The sequence below is a fragment of the Ambystoma mexicanum genome, chromosome 6p, assembly GCF_040938575.1.
Source record: "Ambystoma mexicanum isolate Mex_15411 chromosome 6p, UKY_AmexF1_1, whole genome shotgun sequence".
NCBI classification, from domain to species: Eukaryota; Metazoa; Chordata; class Amphibia; order Caudata; family Ambystomatidae; genus Ambystoma; species Ambystoma mexicanum.
Window position 1 is genome coordinate 1,373,386,080 of NC_090935.1, and position 27,116 is coordinate 1,373,413,195.

At 48.9% G+C, this 27,116-nt stretch overlaps 1 protein-coding gene across 3 annotated transcripts in view; it reads right to left on the minus strand.

Moving 5' to 3' along the window:
• The window catches only part of TNKS (tankyrase), a 2,071,987-nt gene that overhangs the window by 342,828 nt on the left and 1,702,043 nt on the right, over nucleotides 1-27,116 (minus strand). For all 3 annotated transcript variants that reach the window (XM_069626094.1, XM_069626093.1, XM_069626092.1), the window contains one exon: nucleotides 14,471-14,568. In XM_069626094.1, coding sequence (XP_069482195.1) covers nucleotides 14,471-14,568 — 98 coding nt within the window. The remainder of the gene's footprint in view (nucleotides 1-14,470; nucleotides 14,569-27,116) is intronic.

Consider the following 27,116-nt stretch of genomic DNA (forward strand, 5'->3'; position numbering starts at 1 on the left):
CTTCTAGAGTGCCTGCAGACTTTGTCAAAGCCTCTGTGGCATTATCACGTCGTGGAGGCAGGGACACCTTTTGCGCTAGGGGAGCCACCCACATAGGATCAGCACCCTTAGCAGGCTGCTGTAGTGGTAGATGTGGATGACGTTGCCAATGAAATGATATTTTATTTATATCGCGCTCGTATACAAGTGTTTCAGAGCGCGACCAGGCAAAGGGAGGGGAACAGGAGAGAACAATGATCTTGCTAGGCCCAGTGACATTGAAAACGTGCAGTGCATAGAAGGGGGGAGAAACTGGAAAATGCAGAACAGAGGCGATAACAAAATAAATAATAATAAGTAAAATAAATAAAGGTGATAAACAGTGGTGGTGTAGCCAGCAAGTGGCAAAGTGCTAGGTTAGTCTGATAGGGTGTATCTGATAAGTGCAGAAGAAGAGTGCGTGGGGGACTGTATGGGTACAGATACAGGCCCCAGTTTAAGGGGGGGGCCCGGAGGCAGTGTAGGAGGGTAGCAGGGTGAGCAGGTACCTGGGCCCGAAAGACAGAGGGTGGCCAGATGCATGGTGCCGAGAGAGAAAGCAAATCAGCAGGGGAGAAGAGGGGCAAAGGCAGAAGCGAAGAGGAAGGTCTTGAGGTGCATCCGGAACTGGAGATGGTTCTCCTCAAGTTTCAGAGTGTCAGGGAGGCTGTTCAAAATGGAGGCCCCAACCGAAGACAGATCTACCCCCAGCTTGTTTCTTTGGAAAACGACTGACCCTGAGGGAGTTAGACGTAGAGGAGCAAAGGGCTCGAGAGGGGAGGTATTAGAGGAATAATTGAAGGTATTTTAGACCCAGGGCCCAGAAAGCCTTGTGGAAAATGCAGAGGGTTTTAAATGTAATCCTTGAATCCACTGGGAGCCAATGAAGGGATTTTAGAGCTGGAGAGATGAGAACCAGAGCTTGGGAAGACAGTGAGCTTCTGAGGGAAGGAGAGAAAGGCACAGTACCTCTAAGGAGGTACAGTAAGAAGCTTGACTTTTTGGAGACGTCAGAGATGTGTGCGGAGAAGCAAAGTGTGGAGTTAAAGATGCAACTGAGGTTCTTAGCCTCGCAGGTAGGAACAGGAGGAGGGCCAAGGGAAGCCGGCCAGATAGTGAGGGGAAAGGTTGGTGAAGGTGTACCAATGAGGAGGATCTCAGTCTTGTTGGCAAGATCATTGGCGGCACACTGATTTAGAATGCTGATTAGTCAATTAGAGATGAGGGAAGGAGAGGTGGTGGCTGAAAGAAGCCTGAAAATGAGTTTGGTGTCATAAGCATAGCACTGGAAATTTGAGCAGAAAATTGGGATGCAGTTGCCAGGTATTGGTTGAAAAGCCAGGGCGAGAGGTTAGACCCCTGTTGAACATCACAGGTAGAGAGGGAGATAGAAGATAGGAAGGCCTCAAGTTGTACTTGGGAGGGTCGATCAGAGAGGAAAGAGGTCAGCCAGGTCACAGCCTGATCTGTGATAATATGAATGCAGTGTGTAGTGTTGAAGGGCTGGGTACTTGTCCCAACACACATTCCTTGTTGTGAGTGCCTGAGAGGGAGGAGAGTGGCCTGAATGCACTGTATGGCTGATTGGCTGACTGCTGAATGCCCTGAGTGATTGGTTGCCCGAGTGTGACCCAGCAGAACGAATGGGAGATCAACTAGTATATCTGGGGGTCTCTCACTGCTAGAATTTGTTCAGAAGCTGAAACTGACGCTTAATCCCGAAGCCGAGCCTGAAGAAGGTGGACTGCTGTCTCTTCGCCGAAATCCGAAATATGTCGAGACTGATCCAAGAGAGGGCCTGGTTAGGCCCCCTCTTCCCGTGCTCCGAGGGACCATCGAGAACCGCTAAACTTTGCTGAAGTGCCCTGGAAGTCAGACCCTCAAAAGGCAGCCGACCGGAGACTGGGACCGCCGAGGAGAACAAAGATAAGCACTGGACATTACGTCCACCGTCGTCGACAAGTTTTCGCAAGTCTGCTGTATCCACTGGAGGCCCGTCAAAGCCGTGTTGCCCAGAAGAGGGGACCGATTGACGCTGTGCCGCCGACGACCGGAGCCGCACGCTCCTTTGCCTAAGACTTTTGATTCACGGACGCACTCGTCCGCACTGCCGCCCGCCTTATCACGCCAAAGGAGGCCAGGCTGTCGATGCGCGGAAAAGCATCTGCCGGTGGGTTTCCCGCCACCAAACGACCGCAGACACGCTGGAAGACTCGACACCCTTGCTGGGCCACAGTTCTTCACACACTCTTTGCGGTCCTGAACTATCGACATCGAGGAGCCCCGCACTCCTCTTGCTTGCAGGACGCCTGCGCTCCATTGTTGACGAGCACCGCTGGGACCGAAGCTGCCGCCTCAACGCCGAGTTCACTTTCTTCGAGGGATCTTGACGATCCATGGCTCCTGCTTTAAAGGGATCCGCTCAAGAAGGATCCGTCGACGACTCGTCGTCGAAGTCTGCTATTCCAGGTATTTTGGGGTGGTAGAAACATTATTAAAGGAAATAAGACTTAAAGAACAATATGTGGACTGGGCTTGTTAATGTTAAAGGTCATTTGTACCGCGCACTATCACCACCGGAGTGGTCCCCTGGCGATGAACAAGTTACTTACCAACTGGTAACGTTCTTTCGATTGGATGTTCCGCCAACGTATTCGTCATCTTAGATGTATTCCATCCAGCTTTGCTGCTCTTCGGAAATTTTTTCGGCAGAGGGCGCCGTGCGTCGATGGTCCCTCGAAGGCCTCAGTCGAGGGTGACGTCCTCGGGTGCATAAGTAGCACGTGCGGCGCCCGTTGGCCCCAGTTCTTTTTTTCCCCTCTTTTGTATCTGTGATCTTGTACTGTGTAGATTGTGCCCGCAGACAGGTATAAGCCTTGCAAGATTTGAGATGGCAATAACCCGGAAAAAACCTACAGAGGGGTAGGTTGGGAGGGCGATGAGGAATACGCTGGAGGAACATCCAATCGAAAGAACGTTACCAGTTGCTAAGTTACTTGTTCTTCGAGTGGATTGTGTCCTCCAACGTATTCCTCATCTTAGATAGGCTCCCAAAGCAGTATTTTGCATAGTTTCTCTGGAGGAGGGGTCAGATTTTTTCCCACCAAAGCCTTTAGATGGCGGAATAAAGTACTGCTTTTCCAAAAGTCAGCTCCCTAGACTGGGAATCATCCAGGCTATAGATTTTTGAGAAGGTGTGAAGTGAAGACCAAGTTGCTGCTTCACAAATGGACCTTATTGGGACACCTCTTTGAAGGGCTGTGGAAGAGGTGATGCCTCTGGTGGAATGAGCCCTTAACCCTTCTGGTAGGTCTTTTTGTGCTAGTCTGTAGCATTCTGAAATGCAAAGCACGATCCAGCGTGAAATTGTCTGTTTTGTTACTGATTGACCCAGTTTTCTTCCTATGTAGCCTATAAACAACTGGTTGTCCACTCTAAGCCTAGAAAGTCTAGAGATGTAAAAGCTTAAAGCTCTTTTTGGATCCAGTCTGTGCAATCTTTCTTCCTCCTTAGAAGGAGGAGGTGGAGGAGGAGGAGGATAGAATGAGGGTAAAACAATTTTCAGACTTAAATGAAAATCAGATATTACCTTCGGTAAAAATGATGGTTTAACCCTCAATACAACTCTGTCCCTATTGAACACAGTATAGGGTGGCCCAGAAGAAAGTGCCTGCAATTCGCTCACTCTTCTTGCTGATGTTAGAGCAACTAAAAAGGCTGTTTTCCATGTTAATAATCTTAATGGACACGGGTGCATAGGCTCAAAAGGGGCACAAATTAAGTATTTTAAGACTAGATTTAGATCCAAAATCGGTACTTGAAATGGGTGAGGAGGAAACGCATTAGTGAGACCTTTTAAAGAATTGTGTTATCAAAGGAATTTTGAAGTAGGAGCATTCTTCCGATGAGCGCTTGAAAATGGAAAGCGCTGCAAGGTAACCTTTTATTGTTCCGATATTCAGACCCATATGTGCTAGGGTCAGAAGGAAAGATAGTACTTCTGGAATAGAACATAGAAAAGGATTGACATTCTTTTCCCTGCACCAGTTGAGTTGCAAAATCTTTTTCCAACGGCAACGGTACAGAGACTTTGTTGCTGGCCTTCTTGCCGAAAGCAACACCTCCATAACATCATCTGGAAAGTTCCAATCCCTGTATCTCAGCCTTTCAGATACCAAGCATGAAGGTCCAGTGTTCTGACCTCTGGGTGGAGAACCCGACCTTCCATTTGAGAGAGAGAAGGTTCTCTCTCTGAGGAAGACGTACTGGAGGACAGATGGACATATCTAGAAGGTACGAATACCACGTTCTCCTGGCCCAATCCGGAGCAATTAGGATCCTGCGGTTCCCGAAGCGTCTCAGCCTCCTGATGACCTGAGGAATGACGGGAATTGGAGGGAACGCGTACAATAGTGGGAAATTCCAATCCACCATGAACGCGTCCCCCAGGGCTCCTCTCGGGGGAAATTCCCTTGAGCAATACCTTTCGCATTTTCGGTTGGTACTGGTTGTGAATAGGTCTACCTGAGGGGTTCCCCAAAGGGCGAAGATCACTTGAATGACTTCCTGAGCCAATTCCCATTCGTGGGTGTTAGGCAGAAACCTGTGCACTTCCCTTATGGACCACTGCAAAAGGCTTAGGACTACAGGTGTTGGCAGTAAACCCAATTGGTAGCAGTCTGTACCACCCAGATTTACCTGGTAGCTGTGGCTGAGCAGTCGGACTTCTCTCAAGAAGAGTTAGAGAGTATAAAGAGTATACAAATTAGGTACAGAGATACAGTAGCACAAGCAAACACTGACCAGAGCTTGGGTATAAAAGTATATAATTATTTATTCAAAAACACACTTGTAAAATACACTAACACTAATATGGCAAGCAAGTTCAAACACTGTCACTATCAATATATATACATCCCTGATTACTTATTGAACAAGTCTTAGTTAAAATACCACTTATTTGCAGACAGAGGTGAGCGCTTAACCTAATATGGAACTCCAATAAGTTGGTTAAAAACAGAGGGAAAAAGGCAGAATTAGGAAAGTACACAATACCAACACTTTAAAAAGAACCACAGCAAGTCAGAAAGGCAGAGTCTACTGTTGGAGCAAGAAAGTTCATAGGCCAGGCCCACTCTTGGAGAGAGCAAGGCGTAATGTGTCCAAGATCACACAGTTGAATACTACTTTAAAAAGTCTTTGCAGATAGTTCGAGAAGGGTTGGATCAGTTCAGAAAAAGTTAGTTAGCAGGTCCCAAGTCATCCCAGGATAGAGAGTCAAGGATTTACGGGACACCTTGAACTGTCTGTTGCAAGGGAGATCAGGCAGGACACAGTACCTGAAATGTTGAGAAAGCTCCAGCGGGGGCAGTTGTTCCTGGCAACTGGTGCAAGTCGGTGCTTCGTCCAGGGGAAGAGAAGATCTTGACGTGGAGGAAAGCTGGAGGTCGTTGCACTGCCAGGGAAGAAACCAGACGTGGAGTTTCCCGGTTAAAAGGTACTACCCTTTTATTTGTGGTAGTGGTGAAGCGTGGCTATCCGGCCGCCGGGGTGCTTGGCACGGGCGATTCGACCATGAGACGATCCAGGAAGGCGAAAAGAGGGCGAACTGGTTATCCCCTCCAGTTCAGAGGAAGAAGACTCTCCGGGATGAAGATCTTCTCTGTCGTTGGGAAGTGGCGAGACGGTTCAGCAGGGCTCCACCGGTGGTGTCGTCATTGCAGGTCGGCTCAGCTTCTCCCTCTTCGGATTCTTTGGTCCTGTGGCGACTTCTGAAGTTCCAGTCCCCAAAGCCCTGCTTTTATGCAGAAAACCCCCATTCATCAGTCCTAGCTGTCACTCAAACATGCTAAGTGGTGAACCGGGCGGCTCACCCCCTCCCACACATCCTGTAGACCCAGAGTGGCACTACTTTTGGCGGCTTCTGTGCAGAAGCCCGCCAAAAAAGTGGAACAAAGGGCTCGACTTGTGTTCAAGTTAGAGGCGAACACAAACGCCATTTTAAAACCGAGTCCTGGCAAAAAGACCCAACCGAGGAATAAATATTAAATAAATAACCCGGCAGTATCTTTAACATTGCACCAAAAAAGTGGTGCTTTCAAAATGAATGGGAAAATCCCATAGGAAATATTCCTGGGGAATATTTTGTGTGGTAACCACTGCCACCTGCCAGAAACTCGATGAAGGGGGACTGCACAGTGCCCCCTCGAAAAACAGACCCTGGGGTAATCTAATTACCCCTACCAGTACTTCCACAATATGATGGTTTGTACTGGTTCTGTTCACAATTTAAGACTAGTAAAGTCAATGGTGACTTTACATGCCCTGGGAGACAGTCAGTCCCATGGTATGGAGTCTATGTTTGGGGGTCACTATGACACCCCTAGGTTACTGCACTGAGGGTGCTGTGTAAAACACTAAAACACATGAAACCCTATGGAGTAAAAGACCCCATAGCCCATAAAACACACTACAAAGTCAAAGGATAGCTCAAATCATGTCTAAGAGTGGGAGAAAAAGGGATCTCATCCTCAAGCGTGCCTCTGGCACCAGAAAGATGCAGGATGCCATGAGGCCGAGCAACCTTAAAAAGTCGTAAGCCTGGAGATTTTGGGCATTTTGGAATTTGGAAACCATCTGAAGAATGACTTGAACCCTCATCTTGGGAGGCAAGCTCTTTCCCAAGGATGTGTCTAATACAGCTCCTATGTACTGAAGCGGTTGGGAAGGTGTCATTTGGGACTTCTTTACATTGAGGGAGAAGCCCAGTTTGTGGAGGAAGTGGCAGGTGACTTTCAGATGATCCAGTGTCAACCCGAATGGCAGGACTCAAAAATTATAGTGTGAGTCGCCAACTACGAACCTCAGTTATTTTCTGTGTTTGAGATGAATCGGCACATGAAAATAAGCATCCTGGAGGTCCAATGACACCAACCAGTCCTGGAGTTGAAGGGCCTGAAGGATCTGAGAAAGGGCAACCATCTTGAACTTGTCCTTCCTGAGGAACTTGTTCAAGTTTCTTAAGTCCAAGATGGGTCTCAGTCCACTGTCCTTTTTGGGGATCAAAAAATACGGGGAGTACCAATCCTTGTTACTCTCCGCTGCAGGTACTGGTTCTATAGTACCTTTCTCCAGCAGGATTAGAACTTCCTGCTGTAGGAGCGGGTTTGAAAGTTTCAACGGGTGTCTCCCTGGTGGATTGCTTTGAGGTTGCTTTAGGAAAGGAAGGCAATAGCCTTGGGCTATTATTTCTAGAGCCCAAACATCTGACGTAATGGCTCTCCATTCTTGTAGATGCTGCGACAGCCTGTCTTCTACAGGTGTTTTGTGGTGCAAGACCTCAAAGTGGTTTTGTGGCGGATGTTGCAGCTGCTGATGGCAAAGAGGCTGCAGCTGGAGCTGGCTTAACACATTTTCCTCGTCCATGAGTGGCCTTTCTTTGGCCCCTTTGACTGGCCATTCCTCTCGTCTTCCCGTATGAGGTGTAATAACTATAGGATCGTCCCCTCCATGATTGCCCTTGCGCACGAAAAGGCTGAGGTTGCCTAATAGCAGCTCCTAAAGATTTTGCTGCTGCTTTTGAGGTCTACAACCTCTCAAGGCTCTAGTCAGCCTTGTTGCCAAAAAGGTGAGACCCGTCAAAAGGCATGTTCAGGAGGCGGTTCTGTACGTCCGGTGCAAAACCCGACTTTCGTAACCACGCAAACCTGTGCATTACCGTGCTAGTGCCCATGGACCTGCTTACACTATCCGCAGTGTCCAATCCAGATTGAAGGGATTCCTGCATGGCCTCCTTTCCATCTCCAACGATGGCAAGGAAACCTTCCCTTTCTTCCCAGTCTGGTATGTGCTCCGCCGCCATGCACTCCCACAGAGTGTACGAAAATTTTGCCAAGGCACATGTGGAGTTGGCAGATTTTAATGCCATGCTCCCGGCTGAGAATACCTTCCATGCCAAACCATCCACACGCTTATCGTCCCTGTCTGGAGGGATAGACTGGTACGCAAGTTTGTTGGAAGCTGTGGCTGCCTGTATGACCAAACTCTCGGGAGTTGGATGTTTTGACAGATAGCTGGGGTCGCTACTGGCTCGACGGTATTTTGATGCGAGGGATTTATTTACCGGAGGAATAGAATCTGGAGTTTCCCAATTCTTGGCCACCCTGTTTTGTAAGGCTACAAGAAAAGGTAGTACTGGGTCTTCAGTAGGACCATGGTCCAATATGTCTGTTAAATTGTCCTGGACGAATCGGGCTGGTGGTCTAGCCCATCCCAAGTAATCTACCACCTTGGTCATTAACTGACGGTAAGATGGACTGGCATGCTCTCCTGGATCTGGTCTACCAAAGTCATTCTCAGGAGAGGTGTCAATGCCACTTGCATTGTGTAAAGACTCCACCAAATCCCTCATTCTGCTTTCCTCTGAGATCAAGCATTCTGGGACATTTGGGGTGCCATATTCCAATCCAAAAGGTACATTTTCCTCCTTGGATCTCTCCTGCTCTTCAGAAATTGAGGTCAAGGATTTGAAAAACTCCTTCCTAGGGAGAGGCTTGAAAACCTTCTCTGGAAGAAGAGGGGGAAGAGGTGTAGTACCAGTCTCTGAAGAAACTACATGTTTTGTAACTTTCTCCTTCTCTTTTTCTGGCTGCCCTGGCTTGGTTGGAGCCTTTGGCGCCGAGGGTTTCAGCGTCGACGTCGATAAAGGCGTCGACAGCGTCAATGACATAGTGGTCGTCGACAGGGTCTGCTTCGAGGGTGTCAAGGCGGCCTTCGACGGTTTCCCCTTCGAGGTGTGATAGGTCTCGGACGGCGTCGGTGACCTCGAGCAGTCGACTCGACTGGAGCGTTTATCGCTCGGCGTCCTGGGAGGTTCCCTATCCTTCCTTTTACGATCACCCGGGCTCGAGGGCGCGCGAGTGTCAGAGCGATGACGCTCCCCGCCGACTTCTGAAGAAGGCGCGGACCGAGGCTTCGCCTTCTCAAACATCTCCATCATTTTGATCTTGAATGCTTCCAACTCTGACGACGAGGTGGAGGGAGACCTATGGCGTTGTTTCTTCGACTTTTTCAACGAAGACGACGAGCGATGAGAATCGCTTCGGGATCTAGATCGATGCCTTTCGCGTCGAGGAGATTTTTCCCAATGGTGTCTCAACTCTACGCTAGAGGCTTTACGATCCTTCCGACCTACCTGTAGCTTTCCTCTCCTTTCTCGCAAGGCCTTCCCCGTCATCGCCTGATACTTCGAACAGGCCACCATGTCGTGGCCTTCCCCGAGACACCACAAACACTTGCGGTGCGGGTCCGTGATCGACATTTTTGAGCCGCACGACTTGCATTTCTTAAAACCCGATCTCGGGGTCGTGGTCGGCGTCGATGACGAGGACATAATTACTTCTCGTTATATTTCTTGACAGAACTCGAGGCGCGCCGAATGTCCGAAGCAACGTAACTGCGGAAAAACGGAACTGAGGCCAACGGGCGCCGCGCATGCTACTTATACACCCGATGACGTCACCCTCGATGGAGGCCTTCGAGGGACCATCGACTCGACATCGATGCACGGCGCCCTCTACCGAAAAAAATTCCAAAGAGCAGCAAAGCTGGATGGATTACATCTAAGATGAGGAATACGTTGGAGGACACAATCCACTCGAAATATATTTACTTTACAGGTTGCTCAGGTGGGGGGGAATCTCCTGAGTCTAGTGGTAGGGGCCAGTATTCTGCCAATTGTTCTAACCAACTGTTTTCCTCCTATGTCTACTGTTGGTTACTTTTATTAAGTGATTTGTGAGACATTTAACCAGAGTACAGTTGATGCACTTTAATGGAATCTAATAATAATTGTGGTACCACTTAGAACTGTATATATTTGCTATTGTAAATTTACTGAGCACAAATGGAGTTATTGTGATTGTGTATATAACCTTGAACCTCAATTATATAAAGACTGTGTTTTAACTAATACAGAGTGTGGACATTCCTTTGTGGGTGCTAGGGGACTACACCGTACTTAAGAACCAGCCTACATCACCGCCTGAGAAACTAGGCCTTGATTGCTCGACCACGATACCAATAACAGAGAATCTTGGCTGGGTCCTCTGTGCCTCTCCTCTGCCATATAGAGAAAACTAGTACAGACCCTCCTTCCAGTCTTTACAGGAGGCATGGGAGGGGACCCGGATCTTCGGGTCATTTTGAACCTGAGGCCAGGGAGCCACTGGGGGTAGAGTTGCGGCCCCTTCCTTTCCCCAAAAGCTGAACCCTCTGGGGATACGGGCTGGTGCGCTGGTTCCTTGTGGAGAAGAGCTATTGGTTCCTGAGGTGTACTGGTTTTGGGGAAAGCATTGGCCATGAAAAAGGCGTCTGGGCCCAGTTCCACGCCTTGTGGAGAGCTTTTGTGTGATGTGATCTAGCGTCTTCAGGGTGTCATGCTCCTTTGCGGTCTCGAGAGCTTCTTCGACCGCTCTTCCAAATAGGTTGGATTCTTCCAAGGGTTTATTAATAAGAGAAGCTCGAGTTTGTGGCTTGAACCCAGAATTTCTTAGCCACGCTTGTCTCTTTAGGTGGTTGCCCTGAGCACACGATCAGCCCGCTGTCTCAGGGGAATCCAGAATCCAAAGTGTTCGAGTATACTTTGGTTTACTTGTCTGCCATCGGTTACCGTGGACAGAAGACAAGTTTGTAGCGGTTCAGGAACCCCCCTGCAGGTCTTCCTGTAACAAGGCCCATTGAGAGTCCGTGTAGCTGGCTAACAAGGTAGTATTGTTAGCAATACGCGTAGAAAAGGCTGCTGCAGCCGTGACCCTCTTCCCTAGGGCAAAGAGTCTTTTACACACTTTGTCAGGAGGTGGCTCCATGGTTGACAGGGGAACCCCTGCCCTTTTTTTTATAGTGGTCAACACCATTGAGTCTGGGGTGGAGTGACCTCTGATATGAAAGGGATCAGAGGGGGACGGTCGAAATAGCTTTTCAATACTTGGATTAGCTGCTCTTGGGAGTGCAGGTGTTGATAACGAGTGAGCCAGATGCTTTTTAATACAGTTAAGAAGAGGAATAGACTGGCTGGCCGGTGGTTGTTCTTTAAGAATGTCCTCCACAAAGTCAGCCTCAGGAACAGCTTCATTGGTGGCGATTTTGAAATATTCTGCTGCTTTGAGCAACATGGCAAACGTCATTTGATCGTCCACTGGAGAGGGCTGTCTAGTGGGAGTGGTCTGTGGGGAATCTAAAACACACGGCATCAGGATATGGAGAAGGATTTGGAGACTGTCAAGGCTGAGGGTCACCCACGTTTTCCTCTCACCGCTCTATGGGGTCATGCATATCTCCAGTGTCAATGAAGTGATCATCACCCTGAGTGTCGGCAGGAACCTTCTCCTCAGTGAGGTCGTAAGTGTACACATCCGCCTCATGAGAGGGATCAAAGAGTCTTTGAAATTTAGCCAGAGGGTTTAAAGGGGCTTCTTCCTATGGTCTTTTAGGGGTGGACAGCTCTGAGAGGTTTACAAAACTATCAAGCCTCTCCATACAATTTTCAAATTTTTCCATAGTCCAAACAGAAGACCTAGAGGGGTCTAGAGGTGGAAAGGGATCTGGATTACAATCCTCTGACGCTAAACATTGAGATTTTTGTCTCAATGCCGAAGAAATACCTTCTTCGCCTTCTGAAAACTCCTCCCGGGGGACCAAATGAGGTTGCGTGTCCATGTGCTTCTCCTCCTGCTCGGTAGAGGGTTCCGGTATTTCCTTCAGCCTATCTTTGGATTTCGATGAATCCTTGGGCTTTCCCGTGGTTGACAAATCCCTTGACTGACTCTTCTGAGCGTCCGCTGAAACAATTCTCGAAATGCTTTCAGTAACGTCCTCTGCAATAGGGAGACGTGTAGCCTGGGCCTGCGGTTGTACAGTTTTTGGCGGAACCGGGGCCTTGTTGTCAGCAGACCCTGTCTTACGATGCGTGTCTGCAGGTTTTGGAATATTGGGGGTAGAACCCTTCACTTTCGAGTGCCCGGTCGCTAGGCACATCTGCGGCTGCAGGGAGGGCTGCCGATCTTGATTGTTGGCGGGGACCGCCAAAACTTTCAATGTGCCCGTTGGCGCTGTGGACTGCTTCGACTTTGAAGACTGGTCGGGGGTTGTGTGATTAGTAAGTTGCAAGTGTTCGTCTTGGTCGCCATAGCAGTGCTTGAGCTGTGCCTGGCGGGGCTGGGAACAGACGTCGCGGAACGGGAGTGCTCTGACGAAAAGTCAACCTCAGAGTCGGAGGCCTGCTCGCCACTGATGTCCTCGTCGCACTCAGCGGTTGCAGCAGCGGGAGAACTTGACTCGGCCTTTGACATTCCGTAGGCCGCCCACCGCTTGACACGGCGCTCCTTTAATGTCTTATGACGGAGGCGCTTACAAGCCGTACAACCTTGTTTGTTGTGATCGAGGGGCAAGCAACGGTAATACCATCCATATTTCTCCAAGGAAATTTGCCCTTGCAAATCGGGCAAATCCTAAATGGAGACCTCTCCATAGCGGAGGATAGGGAAAGTGACAACGACCAAAGAATAAAGCGGGAGGAAAGGGAAAGGCATTCTCAGATTTTACAGAAATGTCCACCCCGACCCCACTCTCCCTACTGTGTAGGCCGGCTGGAAGGTCCGGTCACATGGTTGGCAACACCGACTGGATCACCACCCGTCGAAGGTCCGTTGGAGGTTTCGGTGCAGATCCTTAACTGCCGTCGATAGGAAGGACGGTCAGGGTGATCTTAATAATAGTAATATCGACCAAAGGTCGATGGGACAACAATGGTACCGCTTGAGGCAACCAGTATGCTGGGTGGAAAAAAACAATCTGCAGGACCTCAACGCGCGAGGGATTTTGGGTACACTACACGTCACGTTAGGGATAGTGTTACAGTCACGCCCATGTCAACATCCCCTTTTGATTCTCGAAAGACAAGATGCAATACTCTGCGGTGACCACTGGATGTCGGACTATATGCACAGCATATGAATCCAAGCAGATTAACAAGCATCAGAAATGTAGCTATTGGACTTAGAAGACCGCTCCTCGGAGCGGCCGGTCGTGGACAAGGCATGACCCTGCTTGAAACATGGGTCAGAGGCCTTGTTTGTGTTAAGCCATGCCGCCAGCCTATTATGCCTGCCCTTCATTTTCTTAGAAAAAACAAGGCATATCTTGCACTCTAGTTCCTTATGGTCCGGGTGCAGGCCGTAGAGGTATTGTAGATACTTGTCCTCCACAAACACATTCCGCAGCCTGCATTTGGTGAAGGGCCTGAAGAGGGAGCTTCCCTTCTTCTCAGTTATGGTCAGAGTGTGAAGTAGGCTCAAGATAATCTTCGATGAATCTTCGCCCTTGAGGGGTGCAGAACTTCACTGACAACGGATCCCTGTGGTCGGCAGATGAAGAAAAGAGCACACAGGCTCTTTGAAACAAAAATTGAAATTTCTCATCGGAAAACAAAAATTACAAATAGCTTGGAGAACAACTCAAGGACTCAACACTGAAGCATGCTGTAAAAATCTGAAGATGGCTGCCAGAGGCGGGGCTTAGGGAGAGGACTGTCATTGGATGGGGCAGTATGACCCAGAGGACAGTGATTGGCATAGAGGAGAAATACCGTTTTAAAGTGAAAGTGAAACTGTTTTTTCTTTTACTGAGGATTCCTAGCCTGACAACTGGGAATATTCCTGAGCATGTGAATCCATGCCAGACCGCATTGCTGGAGAATGGGGGTTACAGTACTTTAGATGGCAAAGAGAAATCAAATGTCCTCAAGCACATTTTCAGGTTCTTTCAAGTAAGGACGAAGGAAGGCAGTTGTGACACGATTAATAGTACCATCAAACGCATTTGGAATGAAAGCAGATTGAGCAAATATTAAGACCACCAGCAAATCCCTTTGCTCTGTCACAGCGAACCATCTAATGATGCTCAGTCTCTGCTCAGGAAATACACCCTTGTTTGCAGAGCGTTCCCTGCTATGGATCTCTATTTCAACCAACTTGCAGGCCAACTAAACCATCCATAAAAATGTAAAGACATGGCTTTTTCTTTAGTATTTCAAAAAGTAGCCCCTTTACTGAACAACAACGCCCTTGCATCTCAAAGGATTTAAAAGCATCCAGCAAAAGAATGTGAGAAGGAACTTCTGGTTACCCACAGAGCAATTAGTGTTTCAGGAAAAATGATTTCACAGTTACATTTGAAGCTGTCAGTTGAGCATTGCTTTTTGTGTGACCCTGTAAGCGTACAGCGCAAGTGTAGAGACCAGCTAACAAACTAAGGGATCATTCACCATGCAGCAAGCCCTATTAATGTATAACTGAAATGTTTTGTGAATTAATAAATTCATCTTTTTGTACAGTTATAGCTCATCAGTTTTTGTCATGCCTTGCAAAGTACAAGGAAACACTATCACCCAATTTACCTCCTCTTCCACGGATTGATGTTCTTTATCATCGGGAGCGAGATCTAATAGAACAGTCCCCTGGCTAACACAGTGAAAAGTCAGATAAGGGTTGGTGCCTAGAATTTAGAAGATGAAAAAACACCCAATTAGTGTGCTAATACAAACAGTTTGTAATTCATACATTATGGGTAATGAAATAAACTATCAGTAAAAATCAATTTTAAAAACAAAAACAGTGAAATGTGAGAGCAGAGAAAATTGGCTTAGCACAAACTAAATGAGATGATTACTGTTGAGGAAGAATTCAACTCTTGGGATCCTGTTCCCCAACTTTGTGGGTCCCCTAAACATTTGCTGGCCAATACTTTCCAACTTTACGTCTGTGACTAGGGGCACTTCTATTCCATTGTCACTGCAACCCTTTTTGGTGTGCGGCCCTTCGTAGCCCACAAAGAACCATGGCAGGTATGTTTTTTAAGAACCACATTTTGGTCTCAAGTGTGTTGTGGAGTAGGCAGGAGGAATCTGTTATTTAGTTTCATCTACTACATAAGGATGGCAGGTACTTTTACTGAATTAGTACCCCAATGCACATATGTGGTAACCATTAGGGTACTAAAATATTGTTTAAGCCTTGCCTCTGCGGTGCACACAATGAGGCATGAAGAGGCTCATCCAAAGCTCAGATCACCACCCTGGTTTGTGCTTTTAAACTGGTGTAGCCGATCTGAAAGCCCTACAGACAGTTCAGATGGATTTTCAGAAGTATAAAAATATGCACTTATTTCTTAGGTCTTTAAGATAAACTACAAGCAATGAAAACCTTGGATAAGTAATATCACACCTATTACCATATACACATATATCCACCTTTGGGGGGGGATGGGGAGGGGGGCGTCTGTAGTCTGGCACCAGAAAAATGCAGGCAGCCATTAGACCCAAGAGGTGGAGGAAGGAAGCCACGGGTAGCCTGTCATTTTTGGCTGACACTGGTGACTCTTTTCAGGAGCAAAAGCCTTCCGCACCCGTGTGTCCAGGACTGCTCTGATGAACTGGAGCTTCTGAGTTGGTGTCACGAGGAACAACAGGGAAATTCAAGGAGAAGCTCAAACCATGAAGCAGCTAGCAAGTTTTCCTCCAGCTGAGTCAATACCTGCTATGGAGCCCTTCCTCTGATCAAACAGTTGTCCAGGTATGGGAATACGCGGACACCAGATCGCCCAAGATGAGCCGCCATCAGCTTGGTGAAAAGCATGGGCGCAGAGGTTAAGCAAAAAGGGGAGCACCTTGAACCAAAGGCGAGTGTCCCCGTTGACTAATCTCAGGAACTACCTGTGCTTCCAATGGATCAGCATATGGAAATAAGTGTCCTGAATGTCCAGTGACACCAACCAGTCCTGGAGTTGTAGAGGCTGGATAATTTCTTTCAATGTCACCCTCCTCAACTTGTCCTTCCCTCAGAAACGTGTTCAAGCCCCTAGGCCCAGGATGGAACAGAGGAGTCCTCCTTTCTTGGGTACCAGAAATTCTAAGTTACTCACGGTAGTCCATAGTCCCTTTCCAGGGACGGGAGACAGAACCTTTTTTCACCAACAGTGAAGGGTGGTTTGGCAGAAAGTGCCTGCAACTTCACTCACTCTGTGTGCAGAAGTAACCACAACTAAAAATGGTTTTAAAGGACAACAGTCTCAATGGACAAGAATGTAAGGGCTCGAACGGAGCTCCCATCAGGAACTTTAAAACCAAATTCAAATCCCAACCCGGAACCTGGAAAGGTGACGGTGGAAACACACGAGTTAGCCCTTTCAGTAACTGAGATATCAAAGGGATTTTAAAATAAGAACATTCCTCAGACGAGCACTTAAATATTGACAGCGCCGCCAGGTACCCCTTAAGGGTACAGATTTGTAGGCCCTTGTGGGCTAAAGAAAGCAAAAAAGAAAACCAAAGAAATGGAACATTGGAAAGGATCCACATTCTGTACCCTGCACCAGTCGCAGAACTTCTTACAACTGCAACGGTACAGGGACATAGTTGCGGGCCTTCTGGCCGAAAGCAACACCTCCATCACGTCCTCAGGGAGGTCCCAATCCTTATATCTCAGCCTTTCAGATACCATGCATGAAGACTGAGAGACTTGACCTCTCGATGGAGAACTCAACCCCCTTCCTGTGAGAGCAGATCGTCTCGAAAGGGAAGACTGCACGGAGGGCAGATGGACATGTCTAGAAGGTCCGGTTACCATGCTCTCCTGGCCCATGCCGGAGCAATGAGGATCAACCTCTGCAACATCTGCGGAATGACGGGGACTGGAGGGAACGCGTACAGCAGTGGGAAGGACCACTCCACAACGAACGCGTCCCCTAAGGCTCCTCTTGGAGGAAATTCCTGCGAGCAGAATCTTTCGCACTTCCGGTTCACACTGGTGGCGAAGAGATCCACTTGCGGGGTTCCCCAAAGGCCGAAGATCTCCAAAAGAGATCTCCGTCGGAGACCGTGCTCTGCCTGCTCAGAGCATCCGCCGCCGTGTTTTCGTCTCCGGCCAGATTAACTGCCGAGATCGAAATTTCCTCCTGGATGGCCCAGGACCAGAGCTGCATCGCCTCCCTGCACAGTGGGAGTGACCCTGCCCTCCCCCCTTTTTGTTGAGGTAGTGCATGGCCACCGTATTGTCCGTCAATCAGGACATTCTTCCCCCGTACAGACGGCAGAAAAGCCTTCAGAGCTAGCCTGACAGTACGCAGCTCTAACAGACTGATGTGGAGTCTGGACTCCGATGGAGACCAACGACCGCTGGCTGTCAGTTTATTGGCATGAGCTCCCCAACCCATGAGGGATGCGTCCGTCACGATAGTCACCTACGGCTACCAAAACGGAGCCCCTTTGAACAGATTTCCTTTGACGGCCCACCACAGAAGGTCCTGGGCATCCGAGGGCAGAATCTGGACAGGATCCGACATCCTGCCGGAGAATTTTGACCACTGCATCTTGAGTGCCCACTGCAGAGATCTCATCCACAGCCTGGCCTCTGGCACCAGTAAAATGCAGGATGCCATGAGGCCGAGCAACCTCAAGAACTCGAACGCCGGGAGACTCTGGGCACGTTGAAACTTGTCCACCATCTGCAGAACGTGATGAGCCCTCACCTGGGGAGGCGAACACAGCCCCAGGGATGTGTCGAGCACTGCTCTGATGAACTGGAGCCGCTGGGTAGGTGTCAAATGGGACTTCTTTAAATTGAGGGAGAAGCCCAGCCTGTGAAGGGAGTGGCAGGTGACGGACAGATGATCTAGAGCTTGCTCGGGAGAGCGCGCCCTGATCAACCAATTGTCCAGGTAGGGGTAGACGTGAATCCCCCCTTTCCTGAGATATGCTGCCACCACCACCATCAGCTTGATGAAGACCCTCGGGCGGAGGTCAATCTGAACGGCAGGACCCGAAACTGAAAATGCAAGTCGCCAACCGCGAACCTCAGGTACTTCCTGTGCTTGGGATTAATCGGCACATGAAAGTAAGCAGCCTTGAGGTCGAGAGACACCAACCAATCCTGAAGTTGAAGGGCCTGGAGGACTTGAGAAAGAGTAACCATCTTGAACTTGTCCTTCCTGAGGAGCTTGTTCAAACCATGCAAGTCCATTATGGGTCTCAATCCTCCGTCTTTTTTCGGGATCAAAAAATATGGTGAATTTCATCCCTTGTTCCTCTCCGCCACAGGCACCAGTTCTAAGGCGTCTTTCTCTAGCAGGGATTTGATTTCCTGCGCAAGGAGTGGATCCAGACTTCAAAAAGAGCTTCCCCGGTGGATTGTCATGAGGCCTCTGCCGGAAAGGAAGACAGTAGCCGTGGGCTATGATCTCCAGAACCCACACATCTGAAGTAATGGCACGCCATTCTACAAGAGGTTGCGCCAGCCTTCCCCCAACCAGCGAACCATGGGATATGGCCTCATGACTGAGCAGAAGCGGCTGTGGCAGTGCCCGAGGGCAAAGAGGCAACTGCCCGAGTGGCTTGGGCACCTCGAGTACGTCGTTTTCCACCTCTGGTACTCCCAAGTTGGCCCCTTTGACTGGCAGCCTCTCTCGATCTACTAAAGGAAGAGTAGCATCGAAAGAAGATTCCCCTCCATTGCTGTCCCCCAGGCCGAAAAGGCGGAGGTTGACGCACTGCAGCGCCCAACGACTTCGCTGCAGCTTTGGAGGTCTGCAACCTCTCAAGGCTCTCGTCAGCCTTGCTGCCAAAAAGATGGACACCATCAAAGGGCATGTTGAGAAGCCGGGACTGTACATCAGGAGCAAATCCTGACTTTCGCAACCACGCAAACCTGCGCATCACAGTGCTTGCCGCCATGGACCGGCATACACAGTCTGCCACATCCAGACCCGACTGAACGGTCTCACACATGGCATCCTTGCCATCCTGAACGAGGGCAAGAAAACAATCCCCTTCGGGAATAAGTTCAGTCGCCAACGACACACAATTCCATAGAGTGTGCGTGAATCTTGCAAGGGCCCAAACGGAGATGGCTGCCTTTAAAGTCAAAACCCCCAGAAGAAAATACCTTCCTCGCCCAACCGTCAAAGCGTTTGTCGTCCCTATCGGGAGGGATCCTAGGATACGCTGCCTGCTTTGCTGGGGCCGTAGCCGCCTGTACCACCAAAGTCTGCAGAGTGGGGTCTGTGGACAAGTAGCAGGGGCCGCCACTGGCTGGACGGTATTTTTTCGGCAATGACTTATTAACTGCCGGAAGACTCTCCGGAGTAGTCCAAGCCGTCGCCACCCTTCTTTGTAAGGCCATATGAAATGGCAACACCGGGTCAGTGGGTGGACCTTGGTCAAGGATATCTGTCAGGTCATCCTGCAGAAAATCCATAGGTGGAGCAGACCACCACAGATACTCCGTCAACCTCGACATGAGGCACTTGTACGATGAGTCAGCATGCGTACCAGGCTCAGGCCTGCCAAAGTCAACCTCTGGGGAGGTATCAAGACCACTGGCATCGTGCAAAGACTGATGCAGGTCTTCCAGCTGGCTATGTCCCGACAACAAGTCATCAGGAACCTCAGGAGGCACCTCATCTTCAGACCCTTCCTCAACCTCTGAAATGTACTCCAAGGGTATGAACAAGTCCACCCTGGGAGGAGGAACAGAGTATGGGTCGAGAATGGGCCGCACAGACTTGCTGAGCGCCTTCCTAGGAGCTTCCACAGCTCTCTGGAGTACCTCCGGCAAAAATTCCTCAAAAGGCGTTGAGGGCGCTGATGGGAGTGGCGTCGACGTCGACCGAGGCGCCGTCGACTTCGACAGCGGCTTCGAGGCCGGAGCCCCGAGCGTGTCCTTCAACGGCTTATGCGCCGATGGCATCGATGGCTTCCTCGGAGCCTCGGGAAATTCACTCGACGGACATGGCGCAGATGGCGTCGATGCCTTCCTCGAAGGTCTCACATGCTCCGACGGTCTATACGGCGTCGAGAACCGCGACCTGGAGCGGGCACGATGGTGATCCTCCTTGTCCAACCGGGACCTCAAAGGTTCCCAGTGATCGCGCCGACTGCCCGAGCACAAAGGCGTGTGAGCGGTGGCTCTAGAGCGTTCCGTGCCGGCTTCTCTCGAAGGCGCGGTCGGAATGGTGCCCTGTGATTCAAAAATCACCACCATCTCCTTACGGAAGGCGTCCCATTCCGCCGGAGATGAATGCTTGGTGGGACAAGCAACCCGCCGTCTGGCGGAGTCCCCAGACAAGGACGTGGAAGGCGACCGATGACGGCGCTGCCGTGCATGCCTCGAAGAGGCCGAGGAATGGCGGGACCCACTCCTGCAACAAAACCCGCTAGACTTACACTGACGCAGAGAGACGCCCCTCGAATCGTTGGTAGAAAGTACAGCGGACTTCGACTTACGGGGTTTGGAAACCCTACCCGCCGACAGCTTCTTCTTCCACTCCCGCAAGACCTTTGACGTCAAAGACTGGCATTCGTGGCAGTCATCAGTGGCGTGGTGCTGGGTAAGATTTCCACAGAGCTGATAAATCTTCCTTTCCTGGTTCAACTCCAGAACTTTTTGCTTTTCTAGTGGGATATTTTTCATTAATACCTCAGTGAGTGGGAACCTTTTTCCACACTCACCTAATCTTTAACTCTTTTCATGGGTATCATTTTTAAGACTCTCCATAGTGTCTTTTTAAAGTTATGTCTAACAACCTATTGGCAATAAGTGCCCCTTGTTGCTGGGTTGCCCTAGGGGCTCCCCATTTAACTCTTATGCTAACCTTGAGTGAACTACAGTTCCCATGGGTAGAAAGGATCTTTGAATCCCTTTTACATTTTATTCTGTGAAACCAGCACACCCCACCTTATGGGGAGTGCTGGGGAGATACAATGTATCCCCTTTCACATTAAAACTAACAATTCTGTTACAGTGACAAGCTTACCTTTAATGGCTGGTTGCAGTGATACCTTTTACTAATTTGGTGCACATTTACCGCGGGCTGTGATCACAGCTGCAGTAAAGGCACCTATGGGTGCTCATTTTACCAAAATGGCCCCCCCTCTTCTTTTTCTGCCATTTTAGTGTTTGTCGTTTCTTGTTCCTTCCCCTGAAATCCAGGGCGGGAAATTCCTTTGTTTGAGTTTAGTCTTTGGGGGGAGTCCCCTGGACACCCCACCCAGGCTCCAGTCAGTCTGTAAGCACAGGAAGTGGGTGAGGAGTCCAAAACTCCCTCATCCTTTGTCTTACACCTTCCTTCAACTGGGACAAATCCCAGTGGGGGGCTGGCTGTCCTGATTGGACAACCAGATGCCCCTTTCTTGTAAAATGCAGGGAGAGAATACAGAGGTTGTGCTGTAGTTCCTGATAAATACTGGAAACCTGGAAGATGAAGTCATGTCGACCACTGGAACACAAAACCGAAGAGGATGACAAAGGAAAAGCGGCGGGAATGATTTCCAGCAACTGGAGAGCCTGCTGTGTAACCGGAACCTGATGCAGCGCTCCCTTCCAATCGACCTGGGGTCTCTGAAAACGACGACCCTAACTCAGAGCCTGGTGAGACGCACTAGACTCGAGAAGACCTGCATTTTGAGCCATCCCATGGGTTGCTGCAACCTTGCGTTCTTGCAATACCACAATACCATGGGACCTCCAGCCACTGTGCGGTGCACGGTCTTCCGTATTCCGAATCTCACTGAAACTTCGTGGGCATCCTGGTGTATCTCCAGAGACACGAATCGAGTCCGAAAAGTCCCCTCACAAGAGTGCTGGACCTTTTAAACGACGAGAATTCAACCGCTATTTTCTGTCTTCTTCTGTGCTCCTTGAAAAGGTGCCAAATCCGCAGAACCGCATTGAGCTACGAGGGAAATCTTGCCTAGCGCCTTCTTCATCGATCCCTGCTGCAAAGTCCCTTCTGAGATCTTGTGTTCAGTCTCCAGGACAAGGAATCCACTGACCGGGTATTTGGCTGCAGTCCCTTAAATTCTCCTGCTGCAATCTCTTCTTCATTGCTGAGGTACTGTGTTGGCTTGGGTATATACTTACCTTAAGCCTGTTGGGATTTCTATGTAGTCCTGGGGTGTTTTCTGTGATTGGGAGGTCCCTCGTCCAGTACACCCAGTCCCACTGCTAGAATCCTGCTGGGGTGTCTTCTGTGAAGCCCCGGGACCCTCTTCTAACCCTAGAAGTAAAGTCCTAAGGAAACTGACTTTTGCTACTAAAGAACTTAGTCTAACACTGCCTGTTGGTCACTAGTCCTACAGACCCCTATTCTGCCACTGAGAACACTCATGCTCCAAGAATAAGGGAAAGACTTTGAAGGGAATGGGACTTCTGTCTAGAAAAGAAATCAAGTGTTTTACTTACTTGTAAAGAGTTGGTGGGTAACTGTAATTCTAAGAGTGAACAGTTACTAAAGTTCTTACTGCTCTTGAATGTGTGATGCACTATTCTTAAAAGTATGGTTAACATCGTTTCTTCCTTAGCCACTGTTTTGCCAGTCTAAAAGAAAGTAGATGTAAAGGTGTTTTACTCTCCTGTGATTAGGTTGTGCCTCTTTACAAAAGTAATGTGTTCGTTTCACCAGATTATTCCTGTAGGGTAATTGTATGAGTGTCCTCCAACTGGGTCTTGCTTCCCCTGACTTGCTGCTAGCCTGTCCTTAATAAGTCTACATTTGAGTGTTGCCTACCTAGAATAACTATTCAGTAAAGTGTGACATTGGGTTTTACTTTCCCCTTCATTGTAAAGTTAAAGTATGTGGGTTTTACTTACCTTGTGTTAGCTGTGTGCCATCCAAAGCAAGTTACCGGAGTTATTGCTTACCTCAATCTGGGGTTCCCTGATTTCCAAAGCATCTGTAATTGTATATTACTTCCTTAGGTTTCTACTGCACCTAGAATAGTGTTTCACTATTCACCAAAAAGTATATTGTCCAGTTGACTGTTTGTGATTTGTTCCAAGAGTCACTGTACAACTGGAAGGGCCTACTGCCCTTGTATTACCAAAACTATTCTGAAAGTAACCATTGGTCTTTTACTCCCAAAGAATAGGCTTGACCTATACTAAATGTGTATAACAAGGTTTTGACTTCCCTAAGACTACGGTTAGGTGTTCCAAATAAGGTTTATACTTGGGTCTGTGTACTTTCAAGTATAGTGTTGTGTTTTATATTGTGATTTCATATAATGTGTTAGTACTTACATAACCCCTAGATTTATCTGGGCCTACCTGTATTTAAATACATCCTTTATTTTTACAATACATAGTGTTTCAGTGTTTCTTTGGATCATTTGGATTACAATTTTCACTTGTACTGTGTCTACTGCCCTCTCTCCCTCCTAAGATAAGCCTGGCTGCTCTGCCTATGCTACCAAGTACTCAGGTGGTACAGTCTTATACTAAGAGTGGAGTCTTGTACTGCCTCAGTTGAATGCTTTTACTAAGCCCTTAGTTGGACTGCAGGAAAACTGTCCTCACATGTGGCTCTCACCGAGGTACCAAAAGCAGATGTTGTGCAGGTCCGTCAGAGACATCTTGGAACCGCAGTCCCGACACTTCTTGAAGCTCCACTTCGGGGTAGCAGAAGATATATTCTCGATAAACACAACCATATTCGAAGAGCTGATTCACAAGAGAGACCCGAGGCGCGCCAAGATTTCGAAGCGAACACGTTCGCGGAAAAAACAGAACTGAGGCTACGGGCATCGTGAGTCCTACTTGTAACATCCAGTGACGTCAACCGTCGGAGGAGGTCCTCGAGGGAGCGCATCGACGTAGGACGCCTACGCCGAAAAAGTTTCCGAAGCAGCACAGCTGTGGTAATTACCCGTCAAAGATGTGGAATAGGTCGGAGGACACAATCCCCTCGAAAGTGTCTTTTGATTCTATCTGCCTTGACAAAAGTATTGCCTATGATTTTTATCCCCAATTTTCTTGTGTTAATTCATGTGCTAAGTGTGTTTGACTACGGTAACATTTCTTCCCGCTGGCACGCTTTTCTTTAGTAAGACCGAACTGTCATTACTGTCAAAAAGTGATTGCGTAACAACCCCCGGTAACTTCTTTGTTTCACAACACCGGTCTGTCAAATCCAAAGGTACATACCTTGAATTGTTCTGCACAAGGGGAATTGGTTGTGTGTAGTATATTTGAAGTGTGGTTTTATTCTAATAGAAGTGAAGTGTTTTGTGAACCAATGGTTGAAAAATAAATGTACTTGTATCTTTTAACCTGAAACCTTGAGTCAGTGTTTGCTTGAGTTACAGTAATTGTAGTCCTTTGTGTAATCTCTACTACGGCTCATTTGCTCTTGAGATAAGTCTGGCTGGTCCGCTACGGCTACCACTCTAACTTTGTAGTACAGGCTTGTACCAAAGGTGAACTTGTATTACCACTTGTAGTCTTAATTGTGTGTAGTGGTCCCTAAGGGCACTGCACAGGATTCTGCCTAACAGGAACCTTTTTCAGAACAGCCTCTCCAGCAGTTCGGGGAGATGCCCGGGTTGAGTTTGTTAAGTTGAACCAGCGTTATATAAGATCTATAGCACATCTTGTAGCCGCTTTCTTTGTTCGTGACACACTGGGTGCTTTTATGTAACCTGGACCAAATTTTACCCCATTCTGTGGCATCTATCTCACGTCCGAGATCCCACTCCCATATGTATCTCTCCTTGGTGGCCGGGTCGGTCCTATCTAGGAGATTGTAGAGCGAGGACAGCTTCCCCCCCTGGATTTCGGGACTGTAAGAGTGAGCTCCAGAGCCGAAAGGGCTCACTCACCCTTTTCCTTCGCCACCCTATTTGAGGCCCAATGCCGGAGTTGGGAGTATCGAAACCTCTCTACTTCTGAGACCCTGAATGTCTCCTTACACCTCTCATGGGAAAGGGGGTGGCCCTCCTCCAGGAAGTCAGACAGGATCCGGAGCCCTCCCACCTGCCATGCAGCGAAACCATGTGGGGGGATTCCAGGGGTGAATTCAGGATAGTTCCACCAAGGAGTCAGTGGGCCTAGCCAGGCATTGCAACCCCATTTGCGGGCTGCGGCTTTCCATTTACACACTGTGTTGCTGGTAGATGCTAACGGGCCTTGTATACCCTGGATTTTGATAGGTGGAAGGTGCGGGAGATCCGCTAAAGGCACTGGGCTCCAGGCCTCTTCTATGTGTCTCCACCGGGGAGAGTCTGAAGGGAGAACCCAGGCAAACGCATGGGACAGCTGTGCCGCTAGTGCATACCTATGCGCATCCGCCCCCCCCCCCCCCCCCCCCCCCCAAGTCACTCAGCTCCTACCCCGGAGCAAGATTTTCTTCGCTATTCTGGGCCTTTCCCTCCCCATACAAACTTTCGTACATTCCTTTGCAGGGCCATGAGTTCCTTGTCTGGGATATACACTGGCAGGGCAGTGCAGTAGTATAGCAACCTAGGGACCAGGTTCATCTTCACCATGGCTATGCAGCCGAACCATGAGATTTCCTGCGTTTGCCATTGTTCTAAGTCTAGTTTAGCCGAGGGAAGTTGCACTGGTATGGCTAAGGATGCAACTCTGGGGATCTGGACAACCAAGTACCCTATGGAAGAAGTGGCCAATGGGATTGGGCGGGCCTGATGCAGGCCCGCCTTCTGCAGTTTGGTGAGGTTGATTGACATTGCTTTCAATTTGTCAAGGTTCACCCTGAATCCTGAAAGCTGGCCGAATACTTCAATTTCACTCCAAAGTGGGGGCAGCAAAGGGAGAGGATCAGTAATCGTGAGCAGGACGTTGTCTGCGTATAGTGCCACTTTGTACTCCCGATTTCACACCGAGAGCCCCCGAATCCCCAAGTTTTCCCGGATCCTATTCGCAAATGGCTCCATGAAGAGGGCGAAGATCAAAGGTGACAAGGGGCAGCCTTGCCTCGTGCCTCTGGAGAGATTTAACGTCTCTGACCTAGTCCCATTGACCCGCAGTTGCATTGTAGGGAATTGGAAGTTTGTAACCTGGGTGATGGCTAAGTTCCCGCCAAAGCCCAGTGCTGCAGAATGGTCCGGATGGAGCCCCAATCCAGCAGATCAAACGCTTTATCGGCATCCAGTGATATAACCAGCATCCCTTCCCCCATTTTGGTGGCACATTCGATGAGGTTTAAAATACGCCTGATATTATGTGTTCCACTTCCCAGGATAAATCCCGTTTGGTCTTGATCTATAATGTGCGGGAGGTGTGCGTTCAGTCTAACTGCCAGAATTTTTGAGAAAAGTTTGCTGTCATTATTCAGCAAGGAAATAGGCCTATATGACGCAGGGTCCTCAGGGTCTTTACCCGGCTTGTGCAGGAGAACCGTTACCGATTCTGCCATTGATTTGGTGATAGTCCCTGTCTCCAGGAATGAGTTGAATAGCCCAGTTAGTTGTGGAGCCAAAATGTAGGAGAAGGCGTTTACAAAATTTGGCTCTTATTCCGTCCGGGCCAGGGGAGGAATTTTTCAAGGATTTAATGGCGTTGGCCGTTTCTTCCACTGCGATTGGGCTTTCTAAGGCACTCCATCTGGACAGATGGTCCAGAGTTTTGCTGGCTCTAAGAAATTCCGGTAGCCCCTTGAGGACTGTGGGGGGGGGGGGCTGACAATCGCTTTATGGTGCTCTAAAAGCACCTTCATTTTATCCCGGTCATCATAATGGAGTTGACCCGACTTGTCCCTCAGGCAGGCTATATTATTCCTAGCGTGGACTCTCTTTATCTTGTATGCGAGGATGCGGTTCGCTTTGTTAGATCTGCTGTAATAAAACTGTTTGGTGAATGCTAGGGATTTCGCAGAACAATGCGCCCAGTGCATCTCTAGCGCTATTCTAGCTTTGCGTAGTGCCCTTTCCCCCTTCCTGGACCGTCGACCTTGTAGGTCTTTTTCTAATGAGGCGACTATCCCCTCTAGTTTGGTTCCTAGGATCCTTGAGACCCTTTGTAGTTCTGCCCCGGCACTTATGAGAGATCCCTGAATCACCGCCTTCATGGCATCCCAAACAACCCCGATGGAGGTATCCTTCACAGGTTTTTGGAGAAGTAGTTCTTTAGTGCTTCCTCTGTTTCCCTTTTTACATTTGCGTCTAACAATAGGGAATCTCATAGCTTCCAGCACCTCGTTGGTGGAGGGGGGGAACCCTGGATGCCCATATCCGCCGATACGGATGCATGGTCCGA